Genomic DNA, 17,392 nt, shown 5'->3' with positions numbered 1-17,392 from the left:
AAGTTTTTAACAATTAAAATTGAAATATAAATAAATATATAAAAAAAACATTCTTTGATGTTTGTAAGTTTTTAATACATTGACCTGTAGATTTATTTTTCTTCTTTATCTTTAAGATGAATTTCGTTATGGAATTTCTAATTATTTCACGTAACTTTTGTCTATTTCGTACTCATTTTGTATAAAAACTTAAAAAAAAATTTGTCTATTATTGTTAAAGCACTGACAAAAAGTCACACACAAAAAAAAATCAAACCTAAAAAAAAATATATTTTCTACTCCACCTTTTGCCTGCCGACCTGTATAGTGTCAGGAATTGGTCACTTAGTGCCCCCCTCCCTTCTAGACTGCATCCCCCCCCCTCTATAAATACCTTCCCTCCTCTTCGGTGGGGGGATTACACAGGAGTCTGCACAGCTGCCATGGCCTCACCTTGGGTGTTGTTTTGCCTCCTCTCAGCTCTTGTGACAACAGGTACAATTTTTTATTTATTTTTTAATTTTTTTCTGATATGATCTGTGTTGGACTGGCCCATCAGAGTAACAGAGGGTCCCCCATTGGGCCCCGGGGCTAACACAATAATAGATCAGCTGGAGACACCCAAATTTGATGGGAACTGCAGTCTATTTCAATGGGTGGTTGGATGATGGGCCCCATGGAATCATCTGGTGGGCCCAAGGAACCTCAGAGCAAAACTGGACACAATGTAACAATTTATATTTATTTATTTATTTATTATTTTTTGGATATAGTAATAATATTCCAAATGTTCATAATAACAAGATTGATGGGGGGGGGGGGGGGGTCAGGCTACTATTTTAGAATAATAACATCTATCCAAAAGGGTAAAAGAGGGAAGTGAGTATTAATGCGTCTTCCAGTCTATATTACCTGATGGCCTATCCTTAGGATAGGTTGTGAATTGGAGATGATCAGAGGGTTCCGGCTCCCCCTATGGATCATGTTTGAAGGGACACCAATGGTCTATGAGTGTCGCCTCCATCCAGTGGCCATGCGGTATGTGTGCAGCTCAGTCCCATTCAAGTACAAAGCACAACCACTTAACAATGTACTGCAATGGGCTTGGTTTTGTGTGAACCTGAACACTGCAGCCTCTTCAAACAGCTGATCGGCGGGGGTGCCCTGTCCTAAGAATAGGCTATCCCTTAATTAGTATAGAAAACCCCTTTAAGGAGACTCCAGATAACATTTGTCATATCTGTTCAGGCTTACACTAGACCTACAGAGCTAAAGATTTTTATTAAATTGTAAATTTTGTAAATTTTCAGTAAAATAGTTTACTCAAAAATTGGACGCCATATCAGAAAAAATAGTGCACCTTTTGATTGGAATGTATAATATAAGCGCGTCACCACTAGCCCAGCTGGGACTGAAGGTCTTGAACAGGTATATGCCTGCACTTTCCCATGATGGATGACCTCTCTGCTGCCCCCTGCCTTTCAGTCATGACCAGTAGACGTTGCAAAGAGCCTTAAGGCAGTAATCTCACAGTATTCCAAGGGTTCAAGTGAAACACTGAGGTTAGTTTATTGCCTCGCACCGCAACGTTTCAGCTCATGAGCCTTGTTCAAGCAGTGTATTGTACATCAGTTCCTTGGAAAGCTGAGTGGAAACCAATATTGCTACTTGCTACACCGAAAAAAATGCACTGTGTAAATACAGCCAAAGTGTGCTCATCCAGCTTTTCCTGGAAATGATGTAGCTCATACTTAGCACATGAGGATGACTCTTGGATTTACCCTTCTTGTGGATTCTCCTAAGGTGGTGATGGTCCTTTTATTGTGTCTCCAGCAGGGATTTATGGCGTCCAGCTGTGACCATATATAACCCAAGGACTTCCAGGGATCAAAGGGGACACCTATGTGATTATAGGGAGGAAACACTCCAGAGTCATAAATACTGCCAATGTCATTGTGTGAGAACCCACAAAGCAACAAGGGAAGGGGGGAAAAGCTACATTATAGGGAGGAAACACTGCAGAGTCATAAATGGCCAGGCACTGAAATAAAGTCAAAGTCATGGTGTGGGGAAAGCTCAAAGCAACAAGAACAGGACTGGGAATATACTGGGACTATACTGGGAATATACTGGTTATACTGGGGGAAGGCTGTATTATAGGGAGGAAACACTACAGACCAAACAATACAATACAGCCAAAGCAACTGTGTGACCAACCACAAAGCAACAAGCACCGGACTGGGAATAGCAACAATGTATATGACAGACTATAGGCCAGATAGAAGCCAGGAATAGATATAGGTTATAAAGAGAGAAGGACGGGCTAAAGCCAATATAATTTCTATCTACCCCCGGACTGCCACAAGAGTGTTTCTAGTCAATAATGAAGAATGTGATAACTAATATTCCATATGATTGATATTTATTGCTCTGTATCTATAGGCGGCTCCCTCCAGTGTACGCAGTGTATGGCGCTCGGCTTTAACTCCTGCACAGAAGGGCTAACAGTGACCTGCCCAATGGGCCAAGTGTGTACCAGCATGTACCAGCAAAGCACTGTGGGTAAGGGCTAATGAGCAGTCTATTAATACCTTAGTTGTATCTAATCTATCTATCTATCTATCTATCTATCTCTCTATCTCCTATCTATCTATCTATCTATCTATCTATCTATCTATCTCCTATCTATCTATCTATCTATCTATCTATCTCTCTATCTCCTATCTATCTATCTATCTATCTATCTATCTATCTATCTCTCTATCTATCTATCTATCTATCTATCTATCTATCTATCTATCTATCTCCTATCTATCTATCTATCTATCTATCTATCTCCTATCTATCTATCTCCTATCTATCTATCTATCTATCTATCTATCTATCTATCTATCTATCTATCTATCTATCTATCTCCTATCTATCTATCATCTATCTATCTATCTATCTATCTCCTATCTATCTATCTATCTATCTATCTATCTATCTATCTCCTATCTATCTATCTATCTATCTATCTATCTATCTATCTCCTATCTATCTATCTATCTATCTATCTATCTATCTATCTATCTCCTATCTATCTATCTATCTATCTATCTATCTATCTATCTATCTCCTATCTATCTATCTATCTATCTATCTATCTATCTATCTATCTATCTCCTATCTATCTATCTATCTATCTCCTATCTATCTATCTATCTATCTATCTATCTATCTATCTCCTATCTATCTATCTATCTATCTATCTATCTATCTATCTATCTATCTATCTATATATCTCCTATCTATCTATCTATCTATCTATCTATCTCCTATCTATCTATCTATCTATCTATCTCCTATCTATCTATCTATCTATCTATCTAATATGTTATATACACCTATCCATGTTTTTGTCTCTCGTATGTAGATGGTAAGACCAGTGAATTCTTGTACCGGTCGTGTGGTCCAACATCTCACTGTGATAAAGCGGGAAGTCTCAGCATTGTGAACAAGAACGTCAGAATGGGCATAACTTGCTGTTTCACTGACAATTGCAGCTCCCCATTACCTTCCTGTAAGTATCCCCCTCCCTCAGGGGTCGGCTACAAACTGTGCCATCTTGTAAGTATCCCCCTCCCTCAGTGGATACAGAATCGCAACACCATTCAATGTATATGAAATCTGTAAAATATCCACTGGAATGGATCCATAGAATGAAAGATATATCCATGGCGAAAACTTCTAACCCCTGACTAATAATAGCGGACTAAGTGATTTGTGTGTAATATTAACGGAACAATGGCACCACCTGCTGGTAACTCTGTATATAACTTCTGTCTGTTGTACTCTAATCTGTATTGTATTGTCTTCTGTTTCTCTACAGAAATAGAAATACAGAACTTTCTACATTAGGCCCCTACATTTAGTTCTGGCTCCAGGCTCATTCATTGTAATAGGATACATTGTATACCTGCGATGTATATTATATCTAGGGGTTAAGATTCTTCACCCATTGCCGTGACCTCTTCACTATTTACATTGCACAGCATTTGTTTCCTATCAGTCTTGTGGTGTCATTACAGCCTTGTTCCATTCCTTTCTATGTAAACAGAGAAGGGGTCATAGTGCTCGGACCCCCACTAATCTCTTATTGGACAACCCCTTTACCATAAAAGAATATGCAAAATCGTAAAATATCCTTTTCACTTGCAGTGCCCCCTGCCAGCACCCGGAGAAATGGCAAAGTTTGCCCAATGTGTTCTGACAGCAATGAAGCGTGCAGAGGGACCAAAACCATGGATTGTGTTGGAAATGAAAATCAATGTCTTCTCCAAGTCACTCGATTACAAGGTAAGTCAGGATGAGCTGCCACCTTACTAGTCAGGACAACCCTTTTAGGTTATGGTTTATTTTAAGGGTATGTTCACATCTGTGTCGGAGACTTCAATAGGAACCTCTTTCAGAGACCGTCTAAAATTGCAAACAAAAATGTAGAAATGATGGGTACCATAACAAATTTCCAGTGGACCCCATTATAGTCAGTAGGATCTGTTAGGTTCCTTGGATGTCCATCATTAGATCCATTTTTTACCATTCTTGCTGTTCTTGTTCATATACATTCTAGACTACCAAGGCATATATGGTAAGGATCTAGGGATGACACTGGTTTCTTATGGGTTATCCCAAAAATTCCAGCTTGGCTAAACCCAATATTTTTGATCTTTGCCATGCACAAATCGGTATTATACTCTAGAGTCAGTATCATAATGAGAAAAAGTGAGTATGGACTGTATATTATTGGTCCACACCTCCCCGGGGCCTCCGATTATTAGATTCTGGGTTCTGAAGCCTTTTAACATGGACGGAACAAGTTTGGTCTAAACCAAAACTTGTGGGCAAGCCTTTTCTCGCGAACTTGGTCCATCTCTAGTAGGATCCTATCGTCCCATATGGAAGGATCGTACGTGTATAGACTGGATCATGTCATGGAGGGATCCTAGACATGGATGTGTTCACTACATACGATTTTCCTCCCACAACACCATCTATAGATTGTTAGTTGGTAAGTCAATGGCTCTCCATGAAGAAGTTTACAGGTTGTTGACCTCTAACCAGAGACGTTTGCGGACAGGTCTGTTTCGAGCCGTTGGTCTCCATCCTTATAGAGTAGTAGGATAGGTGTTTGGCTCTAGAAGATGTTCTACTTTTTGAAGACCTTAAAAGAAAGACCCTTACTGTTTCAAGAAACTTCACTTTAATGCTCTGTAAAGGGGAACTCTGGGATAGAACATAGAATCGTGATCCTCACCATCAAAGTGCAATAAGTCGGATCTGAGCTCCAATACCTTCACAATCCATAGAAACAACCAAGTATTCATTACAGTGCTTACGTTACCGGTGCCAGTGTCCTCCATTTGGCTGGTTCTGATAATGGACCTCAAAACCAGTTTACCCTAACTTATTGGAATGGAGCTGAGCTTCAGTACCACAAAGGAAAAGCATCCATGTAAACTGGGTTTGGTTAGGTACCACTACATTTTCTTTGATCGTTGGGCATAGTGGAATGGGGTCTACCATGTAAGTAAACCAACTTTTATGGTGGAAGGTCAAACCCTCAAAGATGACACATTTGTAACCTTTCCTGAGGACCTTCAATGTTAGAATCTGGAAAAACTCCTGCAAGATGAAAGTCATTATAATGGGGACGGAATTTGGTCCAACCATCTCAAGGGGTTTCTAATAGCCGAGCAGAGGTAGTAGTCTCAGTACGGCACTGATGCTGGGGTAAATGAAGGTTTTTTTGCTTAAAAAAAGCAATACTAAACATAGCACATGACAGATAGGGCCCTTTTACACATTTGGGGTCCAAAAGCTTTACTTGATGCCCTAAATGATGTAATGGTCTCTCACGGTGGTTCCTCGCATCTTCACAATACATATCTCTTTGCTTCTGATCAGACTCTCCTGACAATGTGGAATCCTTCCGTGGATGTAGTACAAAAAGTATCTGTGAGATCAGAAACCAGAATATGAGTATTGGAATCCTGAGCATGGAATCGAAGTATCTCTGCAATGGTGAAGCCTCGGTCATGTCCCAAGGGTTTGGGGCCTCCATAGTTCTAACGCTTGTACTGCTCGTGCTCCTGAACTAAAGACACGTTCAGGACAGATTTGGAATACCCAGTGATCCCAGCAAGATAGACACAAGACCATGAGAGGTGACAACTAGTTTATGTATTGTAATGGCAGCCATATTGGATGTCACAAAAATATATACACGTAAAAATAAGAGTGAATATTTTTTGTTAACAGGTTAAAGTTGATAACATGTTGATGATCGTTATCTCCAAACACAAGAACCGATCTGTGATTGTTTGGAGGCATTCTTCCCAATATGGTCATCTTAAAGTGGTTGTCCGGGATAACCACTTTTTTAATATGGGGTCCCAGTGCTCCGGGATCTCCCAGCACATTGTGGCCTGGCTGCTCCAGTGTTTTCCTCCAGCAGAAGTGTCCCGTGTGATGTCCCGTGTTCCTTTCCTTATACCACTGGTGGGCCGCAGTGGTCACGTGTGGTGGGGACCACAATGGGAGACTCCAGAGCACCGGGGCAGAGGAGTGTTTTTTTTTTTTTTTAATTTCACCTTCCCCGGCCTCATATTAAAAAAAAAAATTGGTTATCCTGGACAACCCATTTAAGATAACTAACATCTTGTAGCCTATACTCTTACTTTAAGCTCATGTTCCCATTTCGGTTTGGTTGAGGTCTTCCGTATTGGGTCTATAATTATACATTTTTTTGTGTGAGTTGAAATAAAATTGGTTGGCCTTTTTTTGTATTTTGGCTTCATTTATGTCCTTTCTGTAATCCTCTTGAACTGACGTAGTGCCTATTATTTCAACTTGGACAGTATGTTAGTGTTCCAAACACCGCTCCGAACTCTTACAAACCCCTTTTATCCCATATTAGGGGGCTGTTAGTGCCTTAGTCAATGAGCATTTCATCTGGATCGTGGCCAAGCTTACCAAATCACCTATTTTTGCCTTGGGTTACCACACAGCACCAACCTCTAACATAAAGATTGTCTGGTTCCAAAAGGTAGCAAGCAACTAATCTCCGACCTCTGATTGGAAAGTGTCACAGAGCCGGCCGGCGGACATTTTTGGGTGGCCGCTCCTGCAGTTCAATACAGGAGCGGCCGGTGGCCATTTTTGGGTGGCCGCTGTATGCTCCTGTATTGAACTACAAGAGCAAGAGCTCTTGTAGTTCAATACAGGAACCTACTGCGCAGGTGTCGAAAGTTGGATCGCATTAGAAGACAGAAGAGGCAGATTTGCTGCTCAAGAAGGAGGTGGCACTGGAAACAGCTCTCGGGCAGCAATGGGGATGCTCTCACCGGCGTTTCAGCGCTGGGGCCCGCCCTCATTGCTGCGGAGAGCTCAATTGCATACCGGTTAAAACTGGTATTTCTACGGAACAGCGTGGCGGAGACCACGTCTAAAGGTAGGAGACAAATAGCCTTTCTTAAGGCTATTCCAACATGGTCATTAGAAAAAATGTTAGTTTAGTGGTAGAATCCCTTTAAGAAAAGCTATTCTTGCCCTACCTTTAGATGTCTTCTCTGCGCCGCCGTTCCGTAGAAATCCCGGTTTTCGTCGGTATGCAAATGAGTTCTCTCACAGAACTGGCGGTGGATCTAGCATTCAAACAGTACTGGGGGCATCCCCAATGCTGCTAGAGAACTCTCCAGCGCCACATCCATCTTCTTAAGGAACGGCCTTTTCACACCTCTTCTTCCGGCACAGGTGGTGAAACTTGTAGGCCTCGGGCAGAGCCGACTGCGCATGCCCGCGGACACAAGAAAAATGGCCAATTACACAGTAAGTTAGTGGCCATTTTCTTGTGGCCTGTGGGCCTAGAAGTTTGACCGTCAGCACCAGAAGAAGACGCTTGAAGAAGATGGAGGCGTTGCTGGAGAGTTCTCTTGCAGCATTGGGAATGCCACCAGTGCTGTTTGAACGCTGGGGCCGAACCCCCAGTGCTGCAAGAGAGCTCATTTGCATACCGACGAAAACCGTGATTTCTATGGAACAGCGGCGCGGACAAGACATCTAAAGGTAGGAGTAGAATAGCCTTTCTTAAGTCTATTACCACGTGTCAACCAGAAAAAAATGTGGTATAATGGTATAATCCCTTTAAAGGACATAAAGAACTGGAGTTGGTGGAGGTGATGAAAGGTCTTCATTATAGGGGTGCTATGTGACAAGTTACACCCTATTCCCTATCCACCTAATGGGGGTGAGTTTGACTATTAGGACTTTCTCCAATCACGAGTATTAACAGTTAAATACTCGATATTCATTTCGAGTAGACCCTCAATATTCGACTACTCAAATCGAATATCGAACCCTATTATAGTCTATGGGGGAAAATGCTCATTTCAGGGGTAGGCAACATTCGATCAAATTATACTTACCAAGTCCACGAGTGAGGGTCGGGCTGGATCCTCCGAGAAGTCTTCTCCGTGCAGCATCCTCGCGGCGTCTTCCGGCTCTGAATTCACTCTGCCAGGCATCGGGCCTTGGCAGAGCCGACTGCGCATGCCCGCACTACAAGAAAATGGCCGCTTACAGTCAAAGCGGCCATTTTCTTGTAGCACGGGCTTGTGCAGTCGGCTTTGCCCAGGCCTGATGCCTGGCAGAGTGAATTCAGAGCTGGAAGACGCCGCAGAGAAGCTGCACGGAGAAGACTTCTAAAGGTAGGAGAAGAACCAGCGTTGATTGGCCGACTGTATAGCATTCGGCCAATCAACGCTGGTTCTGCATCGAATTTTTCCATTCCAATAGCGAGTGGTACTCGATCGAGTACGAGTATTTTGAATACTGTAGTATTCGATCGAATACCTACTTGATCGAATACTACTCGCTCATCTCTAGAAATGAGCGCACCCGCTCCGTTTATTTCAGTGGCTCCACCAGAGAAAGTCAAATTTACTTTTAACTATAATCCATTGTTCCAAATACTGTTATGTCATAAAATCCCACACAACCCATTTAATGCAATAAAGTTTTACAATCTCGCCATGTTATTTACCCCAGGCCTACACTGTAGGTAAACCTTGTGTCTTATCTTCTGACACAGTATTTGATCACAATTTTGGAATACTACATAGTTGGTTTTTATGAGATTTATTGAGACCTCTTCTTCTCCAGGATTCTTCCATACCCCAATGCGTTTCCGTGTTAACATGGAGGTCGGATGGATATTACGGGTGGGTTTTGTTGTTGAAAGTTATTTTTTGAATCGATCCACCCATAGACATCATGTTCCAGAGAGACCACTGTCCAACTACAGATAAGCCATCAATGATTGACTGATACATCGATAGCTAAGAAATCGGAAACATCAAAAGAACTCGTCATTTCTTATCCACTCCATTGATTTTTGTCCTGGATCTCGCAGCTCTCTAGCAGATAGGTGTCAAGATATCCAAGGTAACGTCGAACCCTCCTCATAACTGAAGGTATGGCCTTGAAGACATAACAAGTCTCTAATAATCCTCTATGTAGTATACATCATTCATTCCGCATTCCAATCTACATTGTTCAAAGCATTAAAAGAAACATAGTAAACCTTGGAGAATGTTGCGAATAAGCTGCTGATATATGGACAAGTCCAGATCGGATCTTAGTAGTAAGAAGGATTATTTTAGTAAGTGATAGAATAAAAATGTAACAAATAAAATTAATTCTAGCATTTAGGAAAGGACAACGGTCAAACGTCACATTGGGGGTTTTCCAGTGTAGATACTTATTTCCCATTCACTTTTACCCTCTGACCTCTGGGGCTGCAGAATAACAAGGATCTACGAGTGCCCTTGACTGTCCCGTGTGAATCATGGGGTTGTGCATATGTAACGTGAGCAGGGCTGAATGACAACCAGGATGTTGGATAAAAAGATTTTAATGAAGTTTTTAACGGAATTGAATAATCTTAGAAACGGGGACAATACTCACCCAGTCAGTGGTAGGTGATCAATCTTCAGTCGCCTGGCCTGTGCTAGGAGAAGCTTGCTCTACCTTACAAGGAGGGAAATGAAGAAAATGAGAACTCAGTCCTCTGGTGGTGACTGGTCATGACGTGCAACTGTGGCTACCTTTGCCAGCCCTGCTTAACGCCTCCCAAGATGGCCACCTTCTGCTAAGATAAGATAAGATAATCCTTTAATAGTCCCACAGTGGGGAAATTTCAGCATGTTACAGTAGCCTAGTAATACAGATACAGGATAATATACAGTAATATATTACAGAAGTAGACACACATATGCTGAGAAGAGAAGATATACTAGGAGTCCATAGCAGCTAAGGAACAGAAGAAGAAAGAAGGAAGACTTCATAGTCATAATCATTAGTTCTCTGTGCGGAGTCTTCGCTTGGTCTGATGTAGATTATACAGCCTGGTCGCGGTTGGAAGGACTTGCGATAGCTCCTTCTCACACTTGGGGTGAAGCAGACGGTCACTTACAGTGCTGCCAAGTCCTATCAAGGTGCCATACATGGGGTGGGATTTGTTCTCCCGCATGGAGGTCACCACAGACAGTATCCTTCTGTCACCCACCACCTGTACTGGGTCATTATATGGACACTTTGATCTCCTGTTTGACCTGGCTCCACCACTGTCCTTTGTGCCCTGGACCTATTTTCTAGACAGGAGCCCGGTTCTCTTGCCCCGTCTTAGAGAATTAGAACTAGGTTACCCATCCCTGTAGTATGACCTGATTCTCTATTGTCTACACTTAAACTAGCTGCATCCTACCCTGGTGGTCAGGTGGCGTCCCCCCTTTGACCTATCATTCCTGATCCCCAGGACATGAATGATTGTCATGACTTGTAGGGCTGCTGCTCTTCGATGGACCCAGGGGAGCCCTCCGCACTATACATACATGCCACCACTGTCTTCACTTCCGTAAGACTGCCAAGATAACCTTCTCTGGAGTTTCTCATAAGTAAATGTAATGGTGGCCACACATACACACTACAACCCAGTTCACATGGGGCACTTGAACATGGGGCACTTGAACACCCCTATTCCCTTGATTTCTGAGGTTGCCTCTGCTGGATAGTGAAGTGTTGACCATAGCGGCAAACCCCTTTAACTTCCTTAAAGGACAGTACCATAGTGATGATTGAAGGAATACTCCTTATGACAAATCAAAGCCACATATGAGAAGACTACATTGGTGATCACAGACCATCACTGATCTCTAGAATGAAGGGTTCTATAAAGAAGGATCAGATAAACAACTAGAGGGTGGATCCGAAGGCTTAGCTTTCTTTGGTTAAGTAATTTCTCGTCAGTAAACTGGTTCACGCCTCATTAATTGATGGTTGTAGACACATGAACGGGGCAAAAGATACAAAGATTGGTAAAAAAAGAAAGAAAGGCTATTCTTCTCCAACCTTTAGATGTCTTCTCCGCGCTGCCGTTCGGTATATAATCCGGTTTTCGTCGGTATGCAAATTAGTTCTCTCACAGCACTGGGGGCATCCCCAATGCTGCGAGAGAACTCTCCAGCACTCGCTCCATCTTCTTCAGGAATGGCCTCTCCCTATATCTTCTTCCGGCGGTGGCTTCAAACTTCTAGGCCTCGGGCCTAGGGCAAAGCTGACTGTGCATGCCCGCTGGCCACAAGAAAGTGGCCGCTTGCACAGTATTGTAAGTGGCCATTTTCTTGTGGCCGGAAGGCATGCGCAGTCGGCTGCCCGAGGCCTAGAAGTTTGAACTCACCGCCAGAAGACGAGATTCGTTCCTGAAGAAGATGGAGACGGCGCTGAAGAGTTCTCTCACAGCATTGGGGACACCCCCAGTGCTGTTTGAGTGCTGAGGACCGCCCCCAGTGCTGTGAGAGAACTCATTTGCATACCCACGAAAACCAGATTATATACTGAATGGCGGCCCGGAGAAGACATCTAAAGATAGGAGACGAATAGCCTTTCTTAGGATCCCTTTAAGACCCCGGAGCTTCAGCAGCTTCTCTATAATAGTTTCTGACATTGTATAAGAAGAAAAATTGTAAGAATGTGTATTTCCTCCTAAGAGTTTACAGTAAGTCCAATATCTGGTATTTCTACTATAAGAACATTTATTAATATTTAACAGTAATAATCGGATTCCATGACCACCAGTGTCCACGCGAAGCTTCCTCACCAAATTCTTCTCACCGTAAAATCAATGGACGCCAAACAGAGTTATCAGTGACCTGTCATAACTGTGAAGAATGAGGAACCCCTGTCAATGATAAATTGGCGTCTTCGGGGATGAACCTTGGACTTTGGGAATCTCCACCCAATTTTAATAGTCACATCACATATAAAAGCTTAGTGGGCTGAAGAAAGCTTCATGACACGGACTGGATCAGGATGTATATACTGTTGGTTCTGAGTGTCCTCTCGTATTTGGCATCTCTAGGTAAGTATTCAGTTCTTCGTATACACCTTGTTACACCTTAGTCTAAGTTGCTATTTCATTCTACTTCATTTACTGTCCAAATAACATAATATCAAACTAATGTAAGGTAAGCAATAGAGGAGAGGATTCCAGAAAACTGGGGCAGCGCAGGAGAAATCTTGGAGATATCAGTGGGAAGCTTTGATTGGGTGCACTTTTCTGTAAGACATTCCCCGAACACAGTAAACAGATGACGGAGTCGGCAGCGCAATGTGAAGACTTATACAGCGGCAGGAAGTCGTTGTGGTCGCTTCTCTGGTTTGAGGATAACAACAATTGTAGACTGGTAAGGCAGTGAGTTAAAAAAACAGAAGTTGTGGTTGACACATTTTACCCACTAGACCAATAAAATAGAGAAATGGCTTCAATGTGGCCTTTGTACGAGATCAGTGTTACATAATATACAGTGAGGAAGTTCGGTGGTTGTGTCTCCCGGTTATATTACGGGCTTTGGACGTTACAGGGCAAAACTTATATGGTGGATAGTTTGGAGGATAATAGAAAGGCGTACAAAATTCTGATTTATAATATTGCTGATTCTGTTTTTGGTTCTGCATTTTCCAAAAAGTTCCTGGATAGCATAATATTAGGGTAGGTTGGGTAGCATAATACACAGTCCAGTCGCCTTAAGGTGACCACCTTTGGCAGAGCGGACCGCTGCGAGACGTGCAGGAAGAGAGGAGATGTTGTGATGGTGTCACTGGGATGATGAGCCATGCCGACTCCAGTGCCGTGGCCAGCTGCACTAGGTTACGCGGTTGAGCATCCATGGTGCAAACAACTCGATCGAGGTGGTCCCACTGATTGGGTGCAAGTCCAGGGAATTTGCTGGCCAAGGGAGTACGGTAAACTCATCCTGGTGCTCCTCGAACCACGCACATATATTGCGAGCTTTGTGACACGTTGCATTGTCCTACTGGTAGATGCCATCATCCTGAGGAAAAACAATTCGCATGTAGGGGTGAACATGGTCTGCAAGGATAGATGCATACTTGTGTTCATCCATCGTGCCTTCCACAATGATGAGTGCACCCAGAGGGCTGATGACACGCGCCTTCTGCGATTGGTTATTTAACGTTGACGTCACAAGTAGGCGCTGGTCACATTAATAGGACTGGACTGTGTATTAGGGAACTACAAGACCCTGACTTATGGTTTATGTCTCTAATGGAGATTGAACCAGGTTGGTCTCACCAAACCATGAATCCAAAACTTTTGGGGACTCGATAGACATTGCACAAAAATGTGGCCTGGGGAGACCTCAGAATGTAATAAACTACATTTGATTCAGACTAAGTTAATTTAGACTAGTGGAATCTGCCAGCAACAAATTTTGACGAGATTTGCTCACTCTTAATGGATAATTAATAAACGGGGCTTTGACATTACACAAGAGGCCTGAAGATGACCAAAAAGAACTGTGAGGGAGCCTGGGAGAGATGAAGGATGGTGAGTATCAATCTTCATTGTGTTTCCACGCCTCCCCTGAGCCTTCGTTGATTATAGTATGGGGTCTGAGGAGACCTATAGTATAATAGTAATTCCTAAGTAGAGAACCCCAACATTTTTGGAAACTTCATAACCAACCCATTTTGCACTGCACCATTTCATCCATCTCTATTGATGTCCTAGCCTATGAAAAGACCATCTATATAAAGTTCCAGAACACTCTGATGATATTTTGTCTGGTGTCCATAATGGGACTACGAATAAGGATAACAGTAACTACAAAATCTAATGCCTGATGTTGGCAACATTTTGTTTTCCAGGTCATTCCCTTCAATGTGTATTTTGTGTGGCCTCGGTAGGTACCAGTTGTTCTGGGAACTCTATTACCTGTCCTGATGGAAGTGTTTGTGGTTATGTATACACAGAGATCACTGAAGGTGCGTATAAGGCTCACGAAGAGCCAGCATAATATATATATATCTGGCCACAAGACGTCTTCTACTACTATAATAGACAATATGGATATACACTATGCAGTGCTTTGTATATTGAGATATAACATCAATGCCTTATACTTACAGTTACATCCACCCAAATGTCTAATGTCTTCAAGAGGTCCTGTATAGAGGAGGATCAGTGCAATACAACTGGAAGTATTACTTTAGCAGATGGAAGGGTCAAAACAGCCATATCGTGTTGTAACACTGATGATTGTGAGCCGCCTCCACCCACATGTAAGTATCTCAATAAGAATTCTTTAGGTATGCTGGCTATTGTGACTCTGTCCTTGCTAAGCGGTTCTCTTTGCTATTGTATTGTATTTACTGGCTTCTGACCCCTGATTATTCTTGTGACTACTCTTTTGGATTATGATTCGGTACTGCTTTGTCTCTCTGGCTTTGACCCTTGGTTTGCTGGCTCCTCTTCTGTGTTGTGTTGTCTTGTCTGCGTTTTGTGTTTAAACTTATCTAGCGAAGGGACCATCACCCAGTTGTCCCTGTCATTAGGACAGTGTGGCAAGTAAGAAACGACAGGGGCTTGGTCGAGTTTAGGACTCACTGTCTCTGTCTATGTCTTCCCCTTCCTCCAAGGATTCAAAAGCAGCAATTGACAATTCCCTTACAAGAATGGAACAGAACTAAAGTACGGGTTTTAGATTTTGTTAAGGACAAGTTGATCCAGGATTTTATTCTGATTGCCAGATTGGAGTTGGCAATGATAAGCCTTTTGTTTTTTAGGGGTTTTTTTTTGCATTACTTTGGATCAACATTGTAAGGTTACAGGTTGGACTTGATGGACCTGTGTCTTCATCCAATCTCATCTATATGTGACTATATGTAACAGCATATGCAGAGGTAGGGGGAGGTTTTTAAAATGAGACATAGTAAAATTAATGTTGTAACCTCTTGATGCTCTTTGGCTACTTTTTCAAGTGGCCACAGTGAAAATTGCAGGAGATTGAAATTTGCTAGTTACAGCTATGGCCCAACATATCGCTAAGTACTTACTGAGCTCGGGCAACTGGAAACAACACAAAAGTTTTGCATCATTTTTTATATTATTTAAAATTCTGATTAATTATAAAAAAACTAATGGATATTCAATAACTGAGCCAGACAAGAGGGAATTCATCTAAACTCATATACTTAGAAGTTACTGCAATACTAAAGGTAACACAGTCTGAAATTTTATCTAGAAGGCAACAAAGTTAAGATCCCATAATACCATTGATGATAACTTTATGTCTATTGTAAAAAAGCATTGTCATTCCTTGTCTTCACTTAATCCACACAATGGCTTCCTACAATGGATGTGAATCCTGCTAAATTTAGTCCTATATTGGGACCTGAACACTAGGCGGTGTGATTGCTACATTAATACACCACAATTTTTCTGCATTACAATGTATTACAGTATTGGAAAGTGAAAGTAGAAGCCTCAATACAACACCAATGTTTTATAGTAAGACTTGTGAGGATGACATGAGGGCCTTAAGTAGACCTTTGTCAACATAGAAATGAATTGGTACTCCACGATCACATCACATATGGAGGCAAACACTAAGAAACCCCTTAGATGCCACCATCGTTATTACATCAACATCTATCAAACATACAACATTTCTCAGATATGTCCCCACCAAGCTCCTTCCTCCTTGTTTTTCTGTTTTTCTCACCCATGTGTAGAGTTATGCTAACAATATCATTTCTGCCTTATGAGTCCACAGACTGATAAGCCGCAGAGTTATTAAGCCCACCTAAACCACACAAATGGCCCATATGATAAGTGAATGCTTTGCCTTAAGTCTCCAGCATCCTTCTATGAGACACAGCTTCACACTTCTCTCCCCTGCTCCGCACTTCTGTTCTCCCATGCCTCCTGCTTCAAAGAGCTGACAGGGAGAAACCGATCACAAGCAGGAGGCAGGGGAGAAAATCTGAAGCTGTATTAGGTAGGATACACTGAAACGCAACAATATGAGTTAGGGGACAGCAGTTCTAGGTGACTGGGCTACAGTACAACTTGCTGCCTTTCGCCTCAAACTAGAGGCATCAAGGGAGAAGGAGGCAGCATTAGGGAAACTAGGACTTGCTCTAGCCATGGATGTCTCTTAGCCTTTCTATTACTAGGGCAATCTATTCTCACTACATTGATTTATTTTTTTTTCCATTAAAGTTCCAGTTGACGATAATGATAAACAAAATGGAATAACTTGCCGATCTTGTTCATCAGCAAATTCTGACTGGTGTTACACCAGTGATACTATTGAGTGCACCGGGAATGAGACAATGTGTGTGCTACAATCTACAACAATATCAGGTCAGTGCTTCTTATTTGGACACTTTCTATATTTAACTTTCCCCCACTCGTTCAGCTGAAAAATTTTAAAAGCAAGGGGGTTTATGTAAATGTGCCCAAAGATGGCGGCTCTGGCTGGTTGTATGGGCATTCCTGAGTAGACGAAGAGCAAGAACTAGCAAAGATCCTGGAATTGTGAATCAGATATGGAGATGGACTGTAGATATTCACCCCAGTCAGAGCATGTAGTAGCTGAAATGTGTCTATTCCTGTTTAAATATGCATGCCTCAGAAACTGTGTTATGCCATGCCTGATGAAGAGACCTAGTAGTCTCCAAAGCTTGCAATCTGTCATCATTTTTGCTAGCCATTAAAAAAGGTATCAACTACTGAAGACTCTCAATCTTTACATTTGTCTTTATGTTCTTTAGGAATTGTATCACTTCGTACCGCCATACGTGGGTGTGCAACAAGAAGTATCTGCGACCTTGGAATCCAGAGAGCAGAGTTTGGAGGCTCAAGGGCGGTCCTGGAGTTTGTGTGTACAGACAAAGCATCCGATCTCCAGCAAAAATCTTCTACCTTTGGTCTCCTTGTTCTTGTTTTCTTAGGCCTCTTTTATTAAACGGTACCTGCACCTTCCCAGCAGATCATGAAGGATTAGATACA

The 17,392-nt window shown here is 42.2% G+C and overlaps 1 protein-coding gene across 1 annotated transcript; it reads left to right on the top strand.

Annotated features, from left to right (window-relative positions):
* The first annotated feature begins 422 nt into the window (after window positions 1-422).
* Window positions 423-17,348, top strand: LOC142210148 (uncharacterized). Its single transcript, XM_075279175.1, has 13 exons — window positions 423-474; window positions 2,422-2,541; window positions 3,395-3,541; window positions 4,180-4,317; window positions 5,926-6,108; window positions 9,181-9,239; window positions 9,357-9,462; window positions 10,862-10,973; window positions 12,360-12,436; window positions 14,245-14,361; window positions 14,506-14,658; window positions 16,601-16,744; window positions 17,155-17,348. Exons 1-13 carry the CDS (start codon window positions 423-425, stop codon window positions 17,346-17,348), a joined length of 1,602 nt encoding a protein of 533 aa, XP_075135276.1.
* The last annotated feature ends 44 nt before the right edge of the window (window positions 17,349-17,392 follow it).

This window comes from Leptodactylus fuscus, chromosome 6 (assembly GCF_031893055.1).
Source record: "Leptodactylus fuscus isolate aLepFus1 chromosome 6, aLepFus1.hap2, whole genome shotgun sequence".
In the NCBI taxonomy this organism is placed as follows: domain Eukaryota; kingdom Metazoa; phylum Chordata; class Amphibia; order Anura; family Leptodactylidae; genus Leptodactylus; species Leptodactylus fuscus.
This window is presented reverse-complemented; position numbering and strand designations above follow the sequence as displayed.

Coding starts and splice junctions, on each gene's coding strand:
- LOC142210148 (XM_075279175.1), top strand. CDS start 423: ATGGCCTCACCTTGGGTGTTGTTTTGCCTCCTCTCAGCTCTTGTGACA. Junction 4,318..5,925: donor CCAAGTCACTCGATTACAAG/GTAAGTCAGGAT, acceptor GCTTCTGATCAG/ACTCTCCTGACAATGTGGAA. Junction 9,463..10,861: donor TAGGTGTCAAGATATCCAAG/GTAACGTCGAAC, acceptor CATGACTTGTAG/GGCTGCTGCTCTTCGATGGA.